General features: G+C 37.4%; 1 protein-coding gene across 4 annotated transcripts in view; it reads right to left on the bottom strand.

Annotated features, from left to right (window-relative positions):
* Positions 1–247: 247 nt before the first annotated feature.
* Positions 248–25,312, bottom strand: part of LOC124138971 (short transient receptor potential channel 3-like) — an 84,907-nt gene continuing 59,842 nt past the window's right edge. For all 4 annotated transcript variants that reach the window (XM_048398871.1, XM_048398869.1, XM_048398868.1 and 1 more), the window contains exons 9-16: positions 24,109–24,196; positions 16,427–16,578; positions 13,782–13,930; positions 11,636–11,834; positions 10,395–10,598; positions 5,293–5,427; positions 4,627–4,693; positions 248–3,668 (exon numbers count right to left, since the gene is read on the bottom strand). In XM_048398871.1, the coding sequence (XP_048254828.1) occupies positions 3,484–3,668; positions 4,627–4,693; positions 5,293–5,427; positions 10,395–10,598; positions 11,636–11,834; positions 13,782–13,930; positions 16,427–16,578; positions 24,109–24,196 (1,179 nt within the window). In that variant the 3' untranslated portion in view covers positions 248–3,483. The remainder of the gene's footprint in view (positions 3,669–4,626; positions 4,694–5,292; positions 5,428–10,394; positions 10,599–11,635; positions 11,835–13,781; positions 13,931–16,426; positions 16,579–24,108; positions 24,197–25,312) is intronic.

The following is a 25,312-nucleotide window of genomic DNA, read 5'->3' as shown; positions in this document are numbered from 1 at the left end:
TGGTATTACTTTGATCCACTATGATATTTCTATAAATGTATGATTCATGTTGTCTGTATCATATCCAAACGATCTGAAGACAATGAAGTACCATAACGATATCGTAACGGTATTTGAATGGACATTAACAAGGTTGCACTGTGAAATGAATGAACTGCATTTGTTCAAGATGGACAACGTCCAGGAATGCATTGGTTTAGTGCATGACACAGAGGATAGATGGAATGAAGGGAAAACAGATCAGTCAGAAAGTTGACATATTTATTTAACATTGGAAATATACAAACTTCCGAACAGACATGGCATAATTGTATAAGTTATTTTGCAGTGCACATTTAACAAATTCATAATTGTTATAGTACATGAAAGACAAATAACTTTGCTCAAAAAACATTTGAAGTAATAGGAGAAATGTGTTTCTAGATGACTCCACCCTTTCCTTTGATTTATTTATTTAAACGACTTCTTCTTGATCATAACAACAACATGAAAACAACCACTCATGGCTCATCTTATCTTACGAAGATTTACTCATATAATCTTTAGACAAATATCTAAAAAATGAAATTTACACAAGTGCATTACATATATAAGATTATGTTTCCTTATTATGATGTGGTTGCGGTGCGGTGACCCAGTGGCTAAAGCGTTCGCACATCACGCCTAAGACCCGGGTTCAATTCCACACATGGGTACACTGTGTGAAGCCCATTTCTGGTGTCCCCCGCCTAGATATTGTTGGAATATTGCTAAAGGCGGCGTAAAACCATATTCATGGATCAATATGCTACCCATACCCCTTTTGGCATGAAAGGTTCAAATATACATATATGTATAATACTGTACACGCTTATGTATTGGAGACAATTTGTACAATATTTCACCTTGCATTGAGATAGTTTGGTATAAAACAGGTACGTTTCTTTGCTGTGTTTGCCAAAATGTAGAACAGGTCTTTAACAAATTATAAATACACTACCTGTATTTACGCTGATTAACAGATGATATACCCCTGCATCAGACTGTGTTTTTTTGTCTGGAGTTGGCAATAAGTAAAAGATGTCATATTCAATTTCCATTTAAGCAAAGGATTTATTAATGATTTAATGTTATCACAAATACAGGAGCACACTCCCTTGAGCACAGACGTATTGAACGTATAAAGTCTTAACTGGAGACAAAGGCAAACAACTTTCATAACAAATAGTGTCATATTAAATTAACAAACAAATATGTACAATTGTTGGATATACACGTGATGGCTATTGTCAGAAATCACAGATCACAGAAAGGTATGTTCCCTATTGTATCATTTTTCTGTTAGTCCTGCTTTGAAAGTGGTACAATCTGGGACAGCACAGTTCAGACAGAGGGTTTCGCACGATACATTACAAATGAAAGATGGGTAGTGTACAAATCATTAGAACGTCATTGAATGATGTATCATCAATGAATTGTCTGGATAACATTACTTTCGACAAGGAAATGGTGTGTCGATAGTTCTGAGCATACGAAATAAGCAAAGGCAGGTTGATAACTGTAAGAACTATTTACAAACATAAGCACAAGAAACATATTACAAATCGTTATCCACATGAACAAGGGCGATAGTTTCCAAGAAAATACATGTCGTTATAGTCGATTATTCGACATCTTCGACAGTTTTCTAAACTGCATGCTTAAAAAAAGACCAGAGCTGACGTCATGGGTAGATATAATGCCTAGTTTGAGTTCTAAGCACATATATACATACATATCAACTGTGGAAGGAAGACGAATAACTATTGTTTAACAAACATGACATACAAATTTGGTTTCAGATTTCATAAATGCTTTTCATTTTCTTGTCTTATCATTAATTAGGCACTTAATAAATCGTTAGTCATACAAAAATAGAATTCATCCGGCAGGAATAGGGAAAGGCCCGCTGGCCTGTTCGTCTGAAAAGAAATACGCTTGCAATAACGTCTAATATTCACAATTTGAGCAAATGACAGCTATCACATATTCACGTAGTGGGTAGAAATATATAAATATTAACCAGCAAAACACAATGTCCGACACAAACTGGGTTATTTTACAACACGTCATGCCTACGACAAATTAAAGGGACCAACCATTTGATTTTCAGGAGTGGGGACTAGAATATTTTTCAATTACAGCTACAAAACCAGATATTTTTTTAATTTATCACTGACGTATTTACGTTGTGATGTACATGCCTTGTGTTACTTGATTGTAAGGACGGGAGAACCGGAGGCTATAGAGTATAGTAATGTGTGTTAAAAAGTCGTTTGATATGTTGTACGTTTGAAAGGTAAAAGAGGTTAAGGGTAATTAAAAAAACCAACATCTTTATATCTTTGGTTTGGGAGTATGTAATCTCGCAAGCGGATGATATAAAACATAACAAATCACCAAACAAACATCATGTGTATAACATCACCAGTAAAGGCAAACAAATACGTCACACGTGACACATATATAGAATACGTTTATGGACAATATTTGTATATGCGCTCTGTTCACTTTCTTCTAGATTTTATAAACAGGCCACCAACGCAAACGTACCCTTAATTCCCACATTAACAATAAAATCAGTTGCATCCTGCAGTGTTCTGGGAACCAAGTTCACCATCCCCTGGGGTGTTATTTCGTGCATTTAAGTGTTTTATGAAAACAATTAAAGTGAATGTAGTATTCTGAAAAAAAATAAAAATTCAGCGACCAACCATTTTTCACTTGTGTGTTGGGCATATTGATGGCATAGTTTTTGAAAGAAGTTATTTTGCCCCAAAGAGAAAAAGATATCAATGAATTAGTAGACGTACTGTTTTTTTAATGTATAATTACTTAAATCTGTTATATAATTTTATAATTTCTGCACATGCACCTACATGATGGGTCGTTAATATCGGAGGAAGCGGACTGGGAAACAAATGCTTAATGTTTTTCATCTAGATACTTGAAACAAAAAAAACTGTTTTTGAACATATCAAACGAAAAGATGTTAGTAGTTTCTGACGCAAATAATGTCCTTGCAATTCTTGAAGAAGCTTGTGAAAGTGCACGACGCCGTCTGTCACCAGTTAATTACGACACTGACTGGGGTTAGTATACATGCAGGTTTACTTTCTACCTTCAGAGCAAGCTTACACCACAGATACATTTGCATATTTGATAAACGTGTATAAGGCAAACATCACAATATATGGCAAGGGATTCACATTTCAATGTAGGGTTCATACACCACTGGTCAACGCAGGAAGGGGGACACCTTCCCTCCTGCAAACAATAACAGTTTTCTATCAACCATTTCACCCTTTACGCATTTCTGCAATAGGTTACCATTTTCTTGCTAGTATTCCTATTCACATCGTCCTCTAACAGATCTCTTCAATAACATCATGCACTAAACATGACGACCAATCACAAGAATGATGAGCGCACATTGCAGTAACAGTGTCGAGATTATTCACAACCTTAGCCCTCCGTGTTTTCTGTAATACTGTCCCGCGCTCGCTTGCCGTGCTTCAGCACATCCAAGTGTTTGTTGATGGCGCTGATATTGATGGCCATATCATTTTGGACTGTCTCTCGCGTCCGCCATTGGTTTAACATTTCGTATCTGAAGCTGGATATGTCCTGCTTGATCTCTTCGAAGTCATCTGTAAAAGATAACGTGGGCGGGTTAGTGGGCTGTGTCTCATTTATATATTTTCTTCTCATGATCAGATTAATGTGGAAACAACACTTTGGGACCAGGGTTATAATAACCCCCCAACGTTTTATTGCTTAACGTAAGAACTAGTCGGGTTGTCAGAATCGGTGACATGGTTTATCACGGGTACCGAAGCGTGAGTCTTGTTCACAATATATATCCACCACTGTTTTGTCGGGCTCAGTGTCGATTAGTTACAGACTGCGGGGGAAAACAATGAACGAAACATAAATAAAACGTTCGAGGGAGGTGCCATGGGACGCAGGTCGCGGACTTTTTACTGTTAGGTAAATCCCTCAAGCACGGTGATCATGATGGTGCTGACTGACAAATATCAAAGATAGGTTCCTTAATATTCTAGGTCGGATCGTTGTGACTTCTTGGACCCCAAGACGTTCATGATTAAATTCTTGCAATTTTGTCGGATGCGCAGGCAAACCAAACAACACGAAACCGGCGATTTCAATACCACGCTAAAGAAAAAGAGTAACTGGTCGTACGGGCCGTTTAGGAACAGCAAAGATCGAGTACATCATACAGTTTGTCATCGAAATTCATGAATGTTCAGATAAAAGAAAGCAGATCTACTTCTGTGGTTATACATATAAACTGTATTTTCTTCACTCACTGTCCATACGTGCTTAATGTATTTTTACACGAAGTTTATTAGAACTGAGTTATATGAAGAAATTCAAGCTTTATACTTCTGCTTTTTGCGACATCGTCCAATGCACTAAATCCAGGTGGCTAAGCATATCATGGACGGCTGATTATATATTCTTGTTGATGAATTTTATTCAGGGGTGACCAGCCAAAACCCAGTGTTTGTGAAATGAAAATGCACGATTCTGCTATATTAACATATCAACTGGAGATATCGTTAATTGCAAAACATATCGACTCACCTTCCGTAACTTCAGCTTCTCTTTGGATATCGAAGATGTAGCGCTGTATGATTCTCTGAATGACCTTCTGTAACAACAATGCAGATTGATATCAAATCTTGTGTTCCACAATGCAGTAAAACCATTCGCTGACTGGGCTGCGTGTAGAGGGGACAACTTTAAGGGCCAAGAGCTGATGATGAGCCTGACTGTGCCAGGATCACCCAAACCCTCTACGCCTCATTTTTTTAATTTTAATCTGTAAATAATGATAATCATGGAAAATCATGGAAAATGATCAATACAAACTTCTTTGGAATAGGCCCATTTACAGCCTCAGACGTATCCAGGCCAACAAACCTGATCTTGTCCTTTTTGATAAATCCAATGAAATCATTTATATCATTGAATTTTCTGTCCCCTTTGACACTAATGTGATTGACAAGACTGAGGAAAAACATGGCAAATATTTGGACCTCGCTTTCGAAATGTCACGCTTGCACCCCAAGTACCAAGTTGTCCGACTCCTCATTGTTCTCGGTGCCTTAGGTTTAGTACCCCCCAATCTGTTGACTGACATTGGGAGAGTACCCGGGTTGGCTACCATGAATACAGCACTTCTGACAACCTGGGTAATGCAGAAGGCTGTAGTGTTGGGGAGTCTGCACATTCTCCGATGACACTTGCCTGATAAGAGAGCTCTTCTTTGTTGCCCTGTGACATGACGTCATCAGCGACGCTTGAAGCATTTCCTTCCAAGCCATTCCGTGCATTACCTTCATGCATCTCTACTGCAGTAGCGTCACATACAGGGTTCGGCGTCTGTCAACATTAAGAAGTACAATGTAAACACAATGTGAGAGGTCATTCATGTGATAGCTTGAAAAAATAGCTACAAAATGCTCTCATTTCACCACAATATTAATAGCTCAGTTATGCTGACATGTTGATTGTCACATGAGAATTTGCTAAACATACAATGTGATAAAGTTTTATTGTTGATTATCAGTACTTTTAAAATTTTGTTTGTTACGTCTAAGGGTTCACACAATCAGAAACCTAAGCAAACAATGCGTCGTGTCTTCTGTTCCGAATGTGACCCTAGTATCTGGTTGCAAAGCCAATTCAACGAAATCAAACGAGAAACGTCATATGCAGTTTATTTTCCTGTAAATATGACTCTAATATGTAATATCTATTTATGCAGTAGCTGGGACACTCTTGCAGATAATTGCTTTGAACATTTATTGCCGTGCATCCAATTTCTTCCTCAGGCTTTACTGACTTGGTTTTACATCCTGACAAGCAACATGAAGTTTTATACATGTTTCCTATTCAAAGAACCTCGGAAACATACAACATAATCGCTTCGAAATTCCAAGAATACATATTATTGTAAAATGCATATTTTCATATGTGATAGCTTTCCAGTTATATAGTTTCAGAAAATCTAGTTTCCACAGAATATTATATGCATGACATGCACGGATAAAATATATAACTTTTAAAGCAATGTACGACATACCTGAGAAGCCTTATATTTTGGTATTTAACTGGCATAGGTTCGAAATTTCTATAACGGTTGCAAATGCGAAAATGTCGCAAATACATTAAAAAGGTTAAATACTTTCTTATTCTTCCAATATATTATTTCTGAAAATAGATTACAACATGACATTGTGTTGTGATAAGTTTAAAAGGAGAGGTCCAAGTCAGGTTCTAATGTTAATGTTGTCCGTGATCATGAAAATATAAATTAGCAATAAGTAAATTTACAAAGAAATAAGCAATGAATGTTAAAACACGGAACTTATATAAGAGAAATACCGCTGCAGGAAATTGGCATATTTCCTCATTAACGACAAAATGGTAGGTATAGTGGCGTGCTTTAATTTCACGCAGCAGTAAATCAGTACATGTTGTAATTGGCAAGAAAACGCAGTTTTCGGATTAAAGGGGTTTAACTATTTTTCACTGAATAAGTATTCTGACTGCGTGAAGGTATGCGAATCGTAACTTCCAGATAAACATCGTTTTGGTCTTGCTTGCATTCTATTGTGGTCGATGCACGTGCACATCCGTTCACAGCAGTAGAGTAGAAAATGCCGTTCTTTACCACCAGGGTGGTGTTCCATTGAGCTAAGTGAGTTATCTTAACTGTCAGTCACTAGACAGCGAGGGCATATTTCAAGTCTAGGCCTCCAAGAGTCGCAATTCAAGCGAAGAATTCTGAGAATTGAAACGTGGCACTTCTGTTTTCATAATCTGGACTGAATGGAATGCCTCCAACCAACGGCACAAACCGAGCTGATACACCTCTAGTTTCCCCCAGAACAACTTGCGAAGGACTCAATATAGACACGGGGGTTATTTTGGGGTGATTTAGGAGCAACATAAACAAATATTGCTACTTTTATCAGCAAGCTGATTCGGAATTCGGTGTCCCGAGACAGTTCAGACGAGCCGGAAACTAACACCGATCATTTTCCCAGAGCGTTTGTCAATCAAAGATTTCCCTCCTAGTTCGACTGTTTAAATTAGCTCGCTATTTTCAGGGAAATAGAAGACAAAGTTGAAACAATCTATCATAAAAAGCGTTCCGCGAATGTTCAGAATTTGCTCTTCGGTACAATGTTTTACACTAATCAAGTCATCAGCCCTTTGCCAATTCGTCACAACATAGCCTCTTTAATTTGCAGATGTTGAATAACTATGCTGGATCCATCCATCAGCGCCAATTATGTAACTGCGCCAGGTCCCACTGCTTGTGCGCTATAGCAAATGACAAACGAGGGACTTGATTTTATCGGAGAATTTGTGATAGGGGTTGTATGAAACAATGATGTTCGGAAACAAATAGGTGTAGAAATGTGATACTCATGCTAATATTCTTTCTTAAATGCCATAAAAAGTGATATTGTTTAACACTATGATGTCGGATAACGTTTTCCAGCAAAACAGATTAGTGTCTTGTTAACATATTAATAATTAGGAGATAAAAATATTGTTTTCAATGTAGAGCTTGGTCACCTGTAGATTTAATCCCTATATACTGAATTTTGAAACCGAACGCTTAGCGTGAGGTTTCAAATGTTATATTAAGCGCAGTTAAATCTACAGGTTACAAAGCTAGCTTTACATTGAAAACACAATAGTTGCATCTCCATTCTATCATGACCGGTTTAAGATCACTGATCACAATACTCATTGTTATTGTTTCAATCGTTGATCTTAATGCTTATCTTTCTTGTGTCAATCATTGATCACAATTCTTATCTTTATTGTTTCAATCATTGATCACAATACTTATCGTTATTGTTACAATCGTTGATCACATTACTTATCTTTATTGTGTCAATCATTGATCATAATACTTATCTTTATTGTTTCAATAATTGATCACAATTCTAATCGTTCTTGTTTCAATCGTTGATCGTAATACTTATCTATATTGTTTCAATCGTTGATCATAATACTTATCTTTATTGTTTCAATCATTGATCACAATTCTCATCGTTCTTGTTTCAATCGTTGATCGTAATACTTATCTATATTGTTTCAATCGTTGATCATAATACTTATCGTTATTGTTTCAATCATTGATCACAATTCTCATCGTTCTTGTTTCAATCGTTGATCATAATACTTATCTTTATTGTTTCAATCATTGATCACAATTCTTATCTTTATTGTTTCAATCATTGATCACAATACTTATCGTTATTGTTACAATCGTTGATCACATTACTTATCTTTATTGTCTCAATCATTGATCATAATACTTATCTTTATTGTTTCAATCATTGATCACAATTCTCATCGTTCTTGTTTCAATCGTTGATCATAATACTTATCTTTATTGTTTCAATCGTTGATCACAATACTTATCTTTATTGTTTCAATCATTGATCACAATACTTATCTTTATTGTTTCAATCATTGACCGCAATTGTCATCATAGATGTAAAAACGTATATTGTTCGCATTCTGTAGAACAATTTCTATACACTTACACACTGGAAGGAAAAGTTTGAACAAAAATGTTTTTTACACCAATAAGTGATGCAACATCAGTTTCCCAAGAACTCGAGCCTTTGAGAAAAATAAATAAAAATATGTCTGTTTAAGAGACAAAAAAATCTAAAACCAAAAAATAGAGTTCTATTATCAGACAGGATGAATTCCACAAATTCTATTACTCTACCAACAACATAACTAAACGTCGCAGCACCAGGAAGCTCTTTACATCAAAATACTTGTGGAAATGGATGGAATCTGAGAGTAGTATGTACCATCTAAAGTAGCGATTGCGTTACCCATCCCTCAAACAAAAACACACGGCCGTAGAAGACACCCAGAAGCGTTAAGATAACCCTTCAGCAGTGTCGAGATAAACCTATCAAGTTTGGGAGATATCCTTTACCACAAACGTATAAGTAGTACTGTATTCGTTTTCTTATGAATGGGTTCAGCAGTGAAGGTTTCCGAATGAAGAGCCAAAACGCAACGGTTTATTTTTAGTCTGCGACAGATCTAAAGTTGGTTTGCCGCTATTTACGTGTTATCAGTTGCTCGATGTCTTGCACTATGAGTGATGTTCTTGACGGGGCGTCCATGCCGAACTGCATACTTTTCCTCCCCCGACAGAATCACGCGCTCCGCTACACAGGAACGCGGAAAGACATGGAACTACAGGCACCGTGCCAGGGTAAGCACACGTTGATTTGTTTACGAGATATCGTTACGTGTTCGGGTCCTTCTGCTAACCTTCGCGTCGAAGCAAACACAAAAACTGTACTTTATGCTTGAATATATATTTACGAAGGTGTATCTACATGTGGGTACGGAAGCTGTCCAAACACAAATAATAAGTATACAGCGATGAAATGAGCAGATTACATGAACGTGTCTTATTTGACTACTATTCTGTGGTATAATCACTTTGGCTGATCTTTGTGTAAGGCTGCATTAGCCAAGTAATGGTTTTTTAAATGATAGGAAACAATGCGCAGTCACACGCCACAATGATAATCTTGTTCAGTATCCATATCACACTGATCTGGTTTAATCTCATCGGTGGAAATATGGCCGTGGTTAAACATGTGTATATACGCTGTAATCTTATAGTATTATAAAGTTTTCATTGGATTCCGGAATATCAGAAACGAACCGTCAACGATACTAAATAAAAACGTCTGCGATTTTGGCACTGAAGCGCTTGGGAATACATGCTGATGAATGAAGGTGGTAATTCATGCTGAATTGTGTAGAAAGTTCAAAGAAATGAAAAAAGCAAAATAATAATGACAAATGCTTTACAATGCGAAGGCAAGGCCTGGTAACAGGTCTGAAATTTGAACAGTATAAGCTTTATTTAAGACTACATGTAAAATTTGGTGTTGAAAAATGAACAGTTAAAGGCACATTTCAGTTTGATAGGCCAGGATAAGCACCATGAATACGAATGAACAAAATGATGATTGAACCAAAGTTAATACTATCCCTATGGTTACGAAGTACACCAACCAAGGTCATAAAACTACTTGAATAAAAAAAACCTATAACTTATAAATAAATATAAATGCTTCCTACGTAATATACTAGTATACATACGTGTTTGTGGCACTTGTATAATATCGTGTTTTTTTAACCCTCTACTGCTTCCGGGACAACAGTTGATTAATTCTTGTGATTTCTGGGAACATCTTGGGTTAGTTCTTACTGGCATTCCCAAAATGCTTAAGTTGTTGACTAATGCGTCTAACCATAGGTAAGATTTATTCACCTACCCCTAAATCTACTGCGTCATTTTGAAACCTTGATCTTTTCATGGTGCCTTTGTCTGACGAGCATTTACATGGACAGAAGATGGACGTGAAGATGCTTCTTGGGACCTGCAGGAGATTGAGAGGAACTGGGAGAGTGAAGACGTCAAGGATATAGTCCATGTACAGGAGACTTCTCGCAAACTTCCACTGAACATCTGCATCTTCCTGAAATATAAGAATACCTTATTATATATTAGAATAGAGTCGTGAAATTTGTATGTTATGATACCAGCGGAGACATTTTGTTTCAGACACCCTCAAGCCATGTGTGAAACATTGCCAATGAAATGTCATTCTCACTCATGATGAACAAGGATAGTCTGTTAGAAGTTTCATTGTTGCAGGTTATCACCACAGTCATAATCCTAAGTTTAATAATGGATTAATCCTAATGGGACCCGTCGAATCCGAATGGCAAGCTTCATCTATAGTCACAGCATCGTATATGAATACATGGATCTTATGTCTTGTGGATATTATGAAAGATTGATCATACGCGATACAAATGTGAAGTAATATTTACATTCTGCAGATGCCTTGGGCAACCGTGACAAATCGAAATGTAAACTCAAACTTGTAATATAACAAGCGCATAATATCATGTCTTGTATTATTGACACAAACCAAATAAAACTAATGCATTAAAAATAATGCCTAAACAGAGACATGATACAGATTTCTTCCAGATCTTTTCATAACGAATACCACTGTAAGCCATATTCAGATAATTAATCAGAAGCTTTCTTTATGCGTTTGAATCAAAATCATATCAATTCAAACAAAGTATTGTTTAATCTTTCAAACACAGCATCGGTCCAAATTATGGATATCCACTACCGCGTACCCTGGAGAGAATATTAATAGGAACTATTACGTATATGATTTCGAACTGCTGATAATATACTTCACGTAGCATGATATCCACGACTGAAAGGTCATATAAAAGAATGCATTTAATTGTTCACTCAAACTGAAGGTTTGTAATTTCATCTGACACCATGACCAAAAGCAGTTTTTTTAACAAACTAAACAATCAGATAAAAAGAATTATCTTACGGCAACGTCTATACTGTAAGAATTTCTTAAATAAAAGTGACAAAACCATTAACGTTATAATCCACGCCAAGTCAGACAGCAGTGACATATACAAGGCCTCACATTAAACATTAGCGTGTGACGATAACGTTAAAGACAGTACGTACCGCAATATTAGTGAATGATCTAGTCATCATAGCGATGAGCATGTTGAGCAGAACGGTGACCATGGCGATGTTGTAGCTGCCGTAGATGAAGTAGCCGATATCCTGGGTCAACGTATGGTTGTATTCACCTAGTTGTACTGCCCCGGGTTCCCCTCGACCAAACAGGGACCAGAAGACAGTTCGGAAAGTCGCCATTACACTGCGAAGGTAAATGTATAAATGGGATGATGTCAATGTTCTTGAAGAACAACAGGTGGCAAAAGGTAATGTCATTTTCCAAACTCTTCAAGAACATCACCCAGAGCCAGAAGGACATGGTCCTGGATGGGGCAGTGTACTACTGTGGTCTGATTCTCCAGATTATTCTGTGCCCTGGACACATTTGTTACCATAGCTTTCGATAGTAACGACACAATAGCCACCTCCCTCCCCAGCATTTCTCTTCAAAGTGAAAATGATGTCATTTTAGTCAAATTAAAAACGAAGCTATGGCATATTTTATTTGAACAAAATACTAGAATGATTAATCGAGGATATATTAAATCCACAGAGAAAAATATCAACATCAGCAGCACATATATAATGATGTACAGCGAAAAGCCAAAATTTTCAAATTGATCGGATCTGTTTAGCAGATTAGCTTAAATTATTTGCTCATATTCTTGGGAATATAAAGAATGTTTTGTTGTTCATTTCTATTCTATTTTGTCCTATATGGCGAATATGCGAAACACATAACAAACGAACTTTTCAATCCCTACATAGATATGTTTCAACATACGAGACTACATTCGAAATTAGGACTTATAACTGAGTACTTGTAATTCTTAATTGGCAAAACAAATTGTCCGAAATCTATATCCAGCGGATTTTCTAACAATGTATTCTTTAATTTCTGTTCTTACTCGAATTGTTTTAAGAGTATTTTATTTATTAGTTAATCATGATCGTTTGGTCGATGAGTAGAATGAACATGGTAGTCCACGATATTTTTATGATTCATACACTGATTTTAACTTGCTTGAACTTCCAAGAAACACCATGAAAATCAGGAGCTCTACCTTTTCTGTATAAACGACAACGATCATTTCCTGTACAACGTGTAACTTTACATGTACACTGAGACGTGGTTAAACTGAACAACATAAATTTAAATTGCGTGTTACAACAAGAACAAGAGTCCGGTTAGGCGAGATTTGAACTGAAAAAGAAAGTTCAACTGTTGAATCATCAAAAGATCGTTCAGTGCAGTCGTGAAAGTTGTGTTTTCGTGACTGCTATACGTGTCTGTTTCTAAGCATGTTTGACATCTGATTTCACCTTTCAAGGAACACAGGAAACATTTACCAGCAATTTTTCTCGCTGCGACAGGATTTGCGAAAGGTGAGAACGCGAACGCCGCCTTAAAAAGGCGTAACCTAGGCTTCAGTTTACATAAGGCATTCCACTAGATCAGTGTTCAAACATGCGTCCGTTTGCATGAGCATCTTCCCCATTGACCCCTCCTTAAGATAAATACATATTATTGTCTGGGATATTAGGGTAGCGCTCCTTGTGACCCGGACCTGGGTTAGACGCATTTCTTGCACTGGCTTTGTATAGTCAGACTGAGGAAAACTGAGTGTGAGTTTTGGAACATGAAACTGCCAACAGATTTGAGATGGAAAGTGATACCAGCGTTGGACTTAACTATCCACATATTTGTGATAACGACTGACACATTTCTCCAGACAAATCAGAAAAAAAGTTATAACTTTGTTTTTTTTACGATATGAAATGGGAGATAAATAATACTTATAAAAATGGAAAGCTGTGAGGGTACGGTCATACATCGTTGCACCCTAATCCCCATATGTGACAAACTGATCATTCCACCAACAATCCCAACCTCAAACCCTACCCCTACCATTTATGTCCGACATTCATCATTCATTTGAAAGAAAATACCGATTGACCTATTCTGCTTTCTGCATTCCCAAGTTTGGAATAGGACAGCGTAGGTTTATGCGAACATCTCAACGTAGATGACCAGCGAAACATTATGTAATGCATCACTTCAACTGTGCGTGTCACCAGAAAATAACGCAAAGCAGATGCTATCAGATGTATTTGTTCGTGAAATTGAAGCAAATGTTCTGACACTCACTCTCCAAAACTCTTCTCGGCATTGACGGTAAAATTGCGCTGCACCACCTCAATGTCGTGACGGGAGCTGTAGTACCAATACAGGTTATGCAGGCCGACCATGAAAGCCAGGATCACTACTGAGAACAGGGCCAAGAACTTCAGAATGTCCTGCAAGGAACAACAATGATACACGTGCATGTGCATTTTTAAGTCTGGAGGTGGTCGGCGAGGGAATGAATAACCCTCACATACAACAACTGGAACTGGAACTCGCGACCAGAAACCAATGAATTCAATGTTTTCTTCACTTGTTATTTAAAATGCTGTGAAAGTGTGAAAGCCTCGTATTTTCTTTTGACTTTGCTTTGTTCGACAAATAAACCTATTCTTTTAGTTTCTCTATGTAGATGTTATAGTCACATCATTAATTGGAAATATTGTTTTTTAACGTAATTGTTCAAGATTCTGTTGTAGCAATGCAATACCCATCTTAATAACCATTTAAGGCAATCGTTGAGTGAGTGAGTGGTTTCGGTCAATACCAAAAAACAATACCATAGCCTGATAGGAAAAACGTTCTCAAACATTATGCCATCAAATTTGATGGATGTTTGTCAACTTATAAAAATACATGGAATATTGCTGTGTCAACTGTAATCAATACATAATCTTAAAATCTATTACATCATTATTACATTGATAAATTGAATGTGATGTTTCTTCAGCCTCGTGAAGCATGTCAACTTTGATTACGAAGCTGCAATCTATAGCAGTGTTCATCTTTGTTAATAACCTTGAGTAATGAAACCAGTCCGTGTATGACTGTCATTACTTCAAGGTTAAAGAAATGAATGAATAGACGTCAACGATTTCTTATATTTTGCAAGATAACAAGTGATTATGTAGACTTATACACGCGTTTAAAGAACCAAATACGTGACTCTCAACAGGGAATTGAATGCAGTAGGATCCACGTGTCGCCCACTCACAGATTATTCGCTCCATCAGGGCTAGTGGACAAAGAAGATATGTGCTAAAAAACTTCAGGTGATTTTATTATCTTTTGAAATATTCTCCTTTTTAAGCTTGAGGAGGATGTCTTGACATAAAAAATATGAAGGACATTTCAAGTTTATATTTCTTATTGAAAAATCATAATAATGTTTCAATTACAACAATTCGTCAAACGTTACATACAAACACATCGATCACAGCGGCGTGTTTTGGACAAATTATTTGCCAGTCACATTTGACGGAAGTCTAAATGAGAGTCATTTTGATAGAAATAATATACAATCTGAGAATGACATCTGACAACAATTACGTCAATCTCTATTCATACACTGAAGTAGTCAGAAAAAATGTTAATGTTTATTTGGTGTATTTGTCTTGTTATAACTTGATCAACAACAAGATGTCATACATAGTTAAATAAGTTTCCGAAATTGTGGAAAAGTCAAACATAATCCCCAAAGAAGATGCTGGCTGAAGGTTCTAACTACATCATAAACAGATGAAAGAAAAATTGGAATTTAAAAATTGTTCGTCCATCTGTGCCCCATCCTTTCCATCGCACACTTACGCACTCTTTATTTAACGATGTTTATTCAATTTATTTGTTATTGATCTGAAAGAATGAGAGAAACACCTAGTTCCTTTTTGTCTGTGTTTTGCCCATAAAGAGCTCGGTTACTTCTCAAATTAAAGGTGCTCTTACAATTCGCTTTTTTTGCCATAAATATTTAAAACTACATTGTTTGGCATTTGAAAATGATCCGGCTGAAGAAGTTCTTTTTATTTGGTTAAGCCTATCTGCACTATCAAGTTCATAATGTTTGTATCATATTTTACTATTCATGTGTTAAAATCGGCCTTGTGCTTGATGGTACTGCCCACCTTGTCAAGGTGTTTTCTTCCCGAAGGTTGGATCACGTACAAGGGGATGCGGGGATTATTTATAAACTGTTGTCTCAAGGAACGGCCACCTGCGTCTCTTTGTTTTTGCAATGCTGGGTAATAAAGCTCACCCCCTCATGCTTGTGTTGTTCAACGAGCTTGTACATTGTACGTCGATTATGTGGAGGACGCAAGGGAAATATGCTGTGATGACTGTGTGTGATCACTCATCAAACACTAGAGTCTGTTCCATGGTTTTGTAATTGCTCGTTCAGTAAGAGCTCGCCTACCAAGGCTTGATCTATACCAAATAATAATAATAATCAACTAGTGTTCTTAACATTTCAAAGAAGAAAGTTGATTTAGAATACATTCAATGTCAGTTCCTTTCATTTTTCGTGGTTGCCCCCAAATGGAATTGCCATCTTTCGATTAATCACACTTCGTGCCACAATCGAAAGACGATTCATCTGCCTCGGAAGATATCTACATTTGGAAGATTTCAGAAATGACAACATGATGTGAACTTGCAGAGCCGGTAATTTCATATTCTGGAGGGTCCTGCGATTTTGTATTCCCCAAAAGATAAAGTTTTCGCTGGACCTATTTTTTAGATTTTGTCTCGCACCAAACCCCCACCCATACCACCCACCCACCACCCACACCCCGATATCAAATGAGGTGTCCTTTTATACGTTGGCGTCTTAGATGAACCATATTCTTTAACAAACGTAATGATGAGAATCGGTTTTTTAGATGACCCCTTACCTTTATCATCCTGCCAAGGGAAATCTGTAAGGGCCCGAGAGTCTCGTTGGCGGGGAGAAGGTACGAGATGCGAGAAAAGCTTAGAATATTCCCCACAGCAAACATGCCTTCCGCTAAATTGATGGGGTCGTACACGTTCCAGTACATCCGGTCTGGCAGGAAGAAAAACAATCATATATCATAAAATGATTGAAACACAATACAACTGTAATGGTTAATGTATAAGTGAAATTAATTTACTCTCCCTTGCCATTGCTGGAATCCCAAGAGCATTTTGTAGAGTAGAGGTGTGTTAATGATCTAGGCTTTTCATTCTCATCAGTGATGTTATTGTACAATGGGACAAACGTACTGACATTACGTTATGAGCTTTGGGGGATTTCAGCAAATGTTCGAATGACGAAGTATTGTTAATCTGCCGGTATCGTCCCCAGATTACAAAAAAATCGGATTAATGTATCTTAAGTATGTAGAAATGCCCCTTTACATAATAAAACAATCTAAAAACTGTCCATAATTAATAGCCCGGAAGGCAGGAGTTTCGGAGTTACGGGGTCCGTATAAGCGGGGTTTCAGTGTACATAGACGTGGTACTGATAAAGTCGTGTTATGTGTGAAACTTATATGGAAACATCGATACATATGTTAAGGTGAGCTTTAATCATTTCGTATAGAAACATATTTTGTGTCGCATATTTGTAAAATGTTCAGTAAAATATCTCACTTTATTGTCTCAATATATAGTGAAATAACTATGTACCTTTACGATCCAACGCATGATACTAATACTGATACGGAATACTAATACATCAAACTAATATCTGATATCGGCACTCCACACATCCCGAGCAACGGATAACGTGCTGTATCTTTGATGGTCCGTCGGGGTTCGAACTAAAATTCACCAAAGATATAGTGACCAGTAAACAAGATAACGACACCTTGTTTGGTTTAGGTTTAAACTTAGCTCATGTTCTGACGAATCATGTGTTTAGTTATACGCCCAGTTCCGTACAAATTCAGGAACGCTGCTGACACCACTGTTTAGGGATCGTTCACATTCATAATATATTCAACTGCCCAGTACAATGGTTGTATGTAAATCAGTCACACATTTAGCTCTAATGAACTTTCGGCTGGATATAGTTAAAGTTGCTTTAAAACGTATATCAGTATTATTAGGTCGTCGATGTATACATAAGCACTCTGCTAAGCCACACTGGTACAGACAGACCGAGGATCATAACAGGCACTGCTTTGCACGGTAAAAGGACGTAACTTTTCACAGATGGACCACCCGAGAACCATTCTACCTTTTGGGCTGTGAGTGTCGTGTTTGCTCTGAAGAACAATCACAAAACAATCCTTGTTGGCCATGTGCTACTTTCGTCACTTTCTTATCAAAGTATTATACGCTTTTTTCGAAAGATTTCTTTCCATCTAAAATATATCACCCTTGATCTAGACACAGCTTCAGCGATTACTTGCTTCCGACATAACATGTTTCTGGTTATGGAGCACACAACTGGATGCGCCGAAGTGCGGAAATCCAGACTGCTGAGAGACTTGGAGAAACCGCTAGTCTGTAAATATCTTGTTAATTTGTAGCCACGTGAGATTTCACGAGCTCGAGATCCGGCCCTCGTTCGGAAGTACTCTTACATCCTGCTTGAGATTATATCATTTTAACTCGCCCGTAGCAATCTTCTTTTAATATTAAGAACTGATATGATATATTTAGACTTATTTTTGATTGAAACTTGCTGATTTGGCGATTTGTTTTCCCTCTGATGGTGCTCCAAGCATATCCACTATATTCCCGCAGGGTATATGGACAGCAAAAACATACAAAGGGGTTATGATTTGTTCATACATGTACGGTGTTAAAGTCACATTAAGAATTAACCCGGGGTAAACATGTAGGTTAATACACGTGTGATGACAACATGAAATAAGTGCGTGCGTGCGTGCGTGCGTGCGCGTCTGCCTACCTGCCTGCGAATGTGTGTATGTATGTAAGTTAGCTATAGGGAATAACGTGTTCAAAGTTAGTCTCTCCCTATGAGGGTGGTCGGGCTGCCTTAGTGGTTAAAGCGTTTGCTCGTCACGCCGAAGACCCGGACTCGACATTGGTACAATGTGTGAAGCCTCTTTCTGCCCCCCTCGTCGTGATATTGCTGGAATAGTGCTCAAACCGGCGTAAAACCATACTCACTCACTCATTCACTTTACCTATGACAGCTTTGTTACAACCCTTAATGTAAAAAATACTCTTGATGTAAAATAAAATACATTACGGGTTGCGGGTTAACAGATAGGAACAGATAATATTTATTTTACATTAAGGGTTATCACTATGAAATAATACTTATCGAACATTCATGAAACTTCGAAGATTTAATTGATCGTTACTTTGTCTAGATGTGCAAATGACTAATCATTTTAGATAACCTCTCTACAACGACCACCTGGTTGCTATATACAGGCTTTTTAAAAGGGTTTATAACCCCTAACCCTTTAAACCGATTTCTTTCAAAGTTACTGTTATACAAAGGTTATTTTTCGATACTCTGCAAGGTAACCTCGTGACTATCCTAATAGCGTAACGACAGAAAGGAGGACTCAGACCAAGCAGATCAGACCAAGTTGTAGATGATGGTGGGTTGTTAGAATGGTCCATTAACAGAGTTTTGGGCATGAAATAGTGGACATTTTGAAGCAGCATTACGGATATGACAGTTCAGCATACACCAGAACCATATGATAGTACAAACGACATGAATTCAAATGCAATGATGTTTTTTTTGTAAAAAAAAACCACCAGTCGGTCTCCCAAATACCAAAATAGCCACTTAAAATTATATATTTTCCGGATATGAAATCTAAACCTTTTCTATAGCAGTTTAGTTTATCCTGTGGCAAGACCACTGTTGATTGAAAACAGAAAAAAAGAACATAAGGCATGCGACCTGTTAAGTATTTCATGTCATTTAGGTACCGACCATTCGATCTTCTGGGGGAGCTGACTTAAGCACACCGCGGAACTTCGTACCAGGTGAGCTGCAAATGCTCTCTTTCGACATATTTTATGAATAACTCGTATTGGATTGTGAATAGATTTCGCATGACGGATGACACATGCCGTACAAAGACGGACGACAATACGTCACATAAGCCTTCGGACATCTTGCATGTACATGTATGGATAAAAAGGTAACAAGAACTGTCCTATGGGGAATTAAATACCTCCCACAGACGTATGATAATGTTAACATAAGTATCCAAACGTCCCTCTACAATCATATTTGACGACATAATCGCAGCCTCTGTCGTTTGAAGATTATACGAAATAGGGTAGAGTATTTAAAGGAGCAGCCAGAGGTCTCTTTTCCATTGACAATGTAAAGCCAGAACTTATGTTGTTGAGTTCGGAGTACCATAACATGTCAATATACGAAATTTGAACGAAATCGGACAAATTCTAAATTTCGACCAATCAGAGGTCGATTGCCGTGGTGCCACAGTGGTAATGGAAATGAAGGCATGCCGTACAGTGTCTGTCTACGTACATATCAGAAAGAAATCGATGTAGTTGTTTAGAGTGAGTTAGTTGGTTTTAACACCGCTTTTAACATTATTCCTAATATATCACGGCTGTAGTAGTTAAGTTGCCCAGACAAACTGAAATGACGACGTAATAAAAGGCGATAACTCCGCCGTAATGAAAACAACAACAATTGCAATGTGCCCAACAACATGTTGAAGTGGCCACGTGTACAAAGTTTAATTGAAATCAGTCAATGAGATCAGAAGGAATTGTCCGGAAACATATTTTCTGCGGAGAGACCGAGAGACAGGCGGACACGCTGATTCCATTATACCCCCTAACTTCGTTGCGGGGAAACAATGAACATATAATCTAATGAAATGATGTTCACAAGGGTTTTGGAAAGGAATTCATAAATAGATATTTACTCATGTAGATGTTTGAGACCTGTAAATTAGGGAGACCATCTTGGATTTCTGAATGAAGCTATACAAGTGGATGTTGTGCTGATCATTCACACTTAGTTTCACAAAGAGCCCTTATTAGTGTGGGAAAATAGTCTTATATAGGGTTAATTTCTAAATTTCGACCAAGAGGACTCAATTCCATTGCTATTGTAATAAAATGTGCTTTGTGTGCAATAATATATCTAAATGTCTTTTAACGAAATCAAACAAGTAAATTTCGACCAACCAGATGCCTCGGTTACATTGCCATGATGGTAAGAATACCTATTCGGTTAAGTCCTGAAATAGATTGTACCAAAATACCAAATTTGAACGAAATCTCTGAATATCGATCAATCAGCTCTGCAGATGCCACTTTCCTTTGCCACGGAAGCAAGGCAGTAAATTAAATAAAGTCAAATTGTACAGTGTCCATAGATACACCTTTGTACCAAGATTTAACAAAATCGGTTAAATGACACGGCAGTAATGACCCATAAAGAAATCCTGTAAATAACGACCAAGTTGTCGTTGTTGAGAGGTTATTGGAATATGAAAGGTGCAGTGCACTTACACAAGTTCCATGGCTCTACTATATGTCGTTCCTGAGAAAACGTGTATTCTATTACGAATAATTGGTCTTCGCTTTATTCAGTACTTGTAGGCCACCGGCCTCTTTGTACACACGAAATACAAGTTAGGTGCAAACATCAAATACAACACATTCCTTGCTTTTCTTTTTTTTTTAAAAGCAGTTTTAACATAATTGCATATTATCAAAGTTGGAGTATTTGTGTTTTTACAGCAATTGGCGTGAAACAAGTACTTTGCTGCTTTCATATTGATAATAGGGTCTTGCGATGACAGTAGTGTATTAAACTTCAGAATATTTGGAAAGATGTAAAATTTAGATTTTATGTAACTTTGCCTAAGATGGCTATAACCTGGACAAATTAACAAAAAGTGATATTCTTTTTCGATATGGTTTAGGTTACAAACTTTACATTTTCTAAATTCATGAGGAATATTGAAATGTCGTCGACGAAATCTAAATCGTGGAAACTGAACCGAAAACGAGTCAATGTGGTCCTGAATTTTTTTTACAGTTATACTACTCAAATAGTTCCCATATGAAATGGATGTGCAAAATAAGCAATTTGGGGACTTTCGGACGGATCACTGTGCCAAACCTGAAAGAAGATTTTATAACCACTTGTTTGAAAGTACAAGGCATCACCAAATCCTAATCTGAAAATAACAGTTTCGTTACCGAATTCACGTCGTCCGTAACATATTGTCACATTGTTTTGGTAAACTAGAACTCTGCATATTGAAATATTGAAAAGAGACTTGAGTGCCAATATTTGACACATTTCAAAACAGTAAGCCACTGAATAGAACATCTACCACACTCGCCTAACACTCCATTATTTGTAGGTGATAACTTTACGTTAAAAAGACGCTAACAGGTACACACTTGAACTGTTTCTAATGGTTCAAGGTCACTGAACCCCCAATTTCAGCCCCGTATTGATGTTATCTTTGTAAAGTGAGGCGAGTATGGTTTCAAGGAATGTATACTGTTTAACAGGACTGTGAACACCTTTCTTGTATGAATTGCAATACTATTTAAAGCATTCGACCCCAGTAATCTATTCTAACACCAAGCGACAATTTTGTTCCATTTCAATAACCAATTCGTTTATAAAAATCCGAAACAAAAGGGACTAAGCATACACCTATGCCTCACATCCATGAAGCAATCAAATGTACCAGATACTCTGTTGTTTGAACGAACACAAGCCTTTACATTACTATAGATTGATTGTAACATTTTACCCATGTTAACACTCAAACCATTTGTGTACAATAGCTTCCATAGATGACGCTGAATGGAGTCGAATGCTTAAGAGAAATCAATAAATTCTGCATATAATTTATCTCAATTACGTGAAAGATAACTGAATGACAGAATTTAAAACCAAAAAATTATCAATAGTTGAATAACTTTTTCGAAACCCCGACTGACATTCAGTCATTTTATCAAGTGTTGCAGCCCAACACATTCAGGGAAAACACCGTTTTGATAAATGCTGTTCAATATGATTTCTAAATAAGGTATTATAACAGCGGGCGAATATTTTAGATATTCACTACCGATGTCGTCAAGACCAGCTGATTTATTATTTTTCTTGGCTCTGATGCTTTCAAAAAGTTCGGATCTGGTGATTGGGGATTTCTTGCACATAGCCTGGACATGTCACTATGTCCTCAACCTCACCAAGATTATCCTGAATACCCATCTGTTTAGAATACTGCGACGAGAACTAGTCCCCCTAGTTTGGAATATCAATAGGATTGGGGCGTTGCGGTCGTCCAGACACACGCTTTATCATATCCCAGAAACGTTTAGAATTTCCCGCTGCTGCATTTTCAAGGTCACCCCTTTTACATTGTACATACTGGTCCTTCTTGATTCTACATAGGTATCTGTATTCATTGCACACTTTTTTATACTTAATAAGGTATGGTTATCTTTATTTTTTCTGCACGAATTTAGATAATGGCACCGTTCACTACATTCATCATCGGGGAACATGTCACTCGATGCTAAAACATGATCTATCACACTAGACCCTCAATGCCCATTAAATGTACAGTCACCGATTTGATAGTCAGTTCCAATATCTGTCCATCTCAAATTGTGTGAAGAAATGTACTAAGAAATAATTACTTTCGACATGGCGAATAACATCGTTCTCGATACAGTCCAGCGTCACACTGGAGTGCGGCGTGTAACAACAAACAAACAAATCCAAGTACAATGATAGAAACAACTGGGTACTCTTCGAGTGTACTAAATAAAAAATACAGCAATATCTCTACCCCATTTTGTCTATCTTTGTTATCATACCAGGTCGATATCTCCGGTTGGATATATGTAAACACACATAATATATCTCTACTGAAACCAAACATTCTTTTATCTTATATCGAACATCAATAACATATCTTACCAGTGAATATTTTATCAAAACTAGTATACCTGCTCCTAATCCACAACTGATTTTGTTCTAATTGACGATGAAATTAACAAATACCCGCTACATGTGTACAGAACACAAGAATAACTTGGTAGAACGTTAGTTTTCAATCTGTTGAAATTATTATTCCTAATCTTCAGATCCATCTACACTCGTATAAACTACAGTTCATATGATATCTTCAAGAACAAGTCACGCATTTGCTGAGTGAGTGAGTTTGGTTTCACGCCGCTTTTAGCTATATTCCAGCAATATCACGGCGGGGAACACAAGAAAGGGGCTTAGCACATTGTACCCATGTCGGGATTCGAACCCGGGTTTTCGGGCGAACCCTTTAACCACTAGGCTACCTCGTATTTGATCCCAATATGATAAAGATAACAGTATTACTGTTACGCATGATACTGAGGAATATTCGATATCTTGAATTACATGCCTTTGAGCAACATCCATTCGATAAATGTGCCCTTGCGGTAGTGCAATGACGAAGAGTAATGTGTAATGCAAGATGGCATAATACGAAAGAAAATAAGTTGCACTGGATTCAAGATGTAAATTTATAACCAAGAATGCACCATGACGATATACGTGTTCCAGGGGACTTGTGACGATGCTGACACATGACAAGGATGGATGTCGTCCTACCTGCATTGAGCCAGTACAGACTGCTGTGGGTTGTCTCTATATCGGCGGTCAGATTGGCTTTAGCAATATAGTCCACGGCTAAGTGGAACTGAAATGTAAATTAATATCACATTCTTATAGAACAAGAATTCACTTGATTCATCCACATCCATTTGAAAATTGAGTATTTACCATTAATGTATCGTTCAAGGTTGGTATTATACAATGTAAAGAAAACAATCAAACCATATTAAATGTGTGGTGTTTTCGCAAATACCTGGTGTCACCAAAGATTTTCAGTGATCCTTTCAAATAATTTGCACCGCTGTTTTACCTTACGCTCAATGAAATTTGTTTCGCCGAATTATCGAGATTGGTTATTCTGTGGCGTTGACCTTTCACATTTAATACATATTAAAAATTTGCTTCTGGTTGACATTTCACAAAATCATTTTAAAGGATGGAATGAAACGATTACGGTGCACGCGTGTCATTCGTTATCATTAAATGCTGTTAAACTGTAGTAAGTTATAATTAGCCATGCTAACACATTTCACACATGCAATCAAACGGACTGTTGGTAAAAGGATCAGTGTAACATCGACCAAACACAAAACAACCAAGAATGGATCGAACAGGAAACCAATCTTCCGATGTCCAAGTCATTACACTGGCCAGGCAATTCATGATCTCCCATGAAATTACCATCGCAGGACTTCCAGCATCTGCCATAACACAACATCGGTGAGCTGGCACTACATATACTCTACTATATAAATCACGTAGCAATACCTCATGGACTGGGACTGGGACACGCACGCACGCACGCACGCACGCACGCACGCACGCACGCACGCACATACACTATACACACACGCACACACACGCACGCACACACACAGCACACGCACACACGCTCACACACCACGCACACACACACACACACCACACACACCATGACTAGCGGATTAGAGTACGTTGTGCTGCTGATCTGCCAGAGATAAAACGATGATGAGTCATTGTTGAACGGGTTATCAGTCATAATGATGTACATAGTAGAAATGCGGATCAACCATTGTAGAAATGCGGATCGATTACAGTAGAAATGGGAATCGTAGATAGACTAACATGTATAGATAAATCATTGCAGAATTGGTGATACATTAACATAGACATGACGATCAATCACAGCAAAATTAATTTGCAGACACAGTAAAATCAAGGG

Source organism: Haliotis rufescens, unplaced genomic scaffold, assembly GCF_023055435.1.
Source record: "Haliotis rufescens isolate VD_foot unplaced genomic scaffold, xgHalRufe1.0.p SCAF_19, whole genome shotgun sequence".
NCBI lineage: Eukaryota > Metazoa > Mollusca > Gastropoda > Lepetellida > Haliotidae > Haliotis > Haliotis rufescens.
Note: the sequence above shows the minus strand (reverse complement) of the source record. Positions and strands in the feature narration are given on the sequence as shown.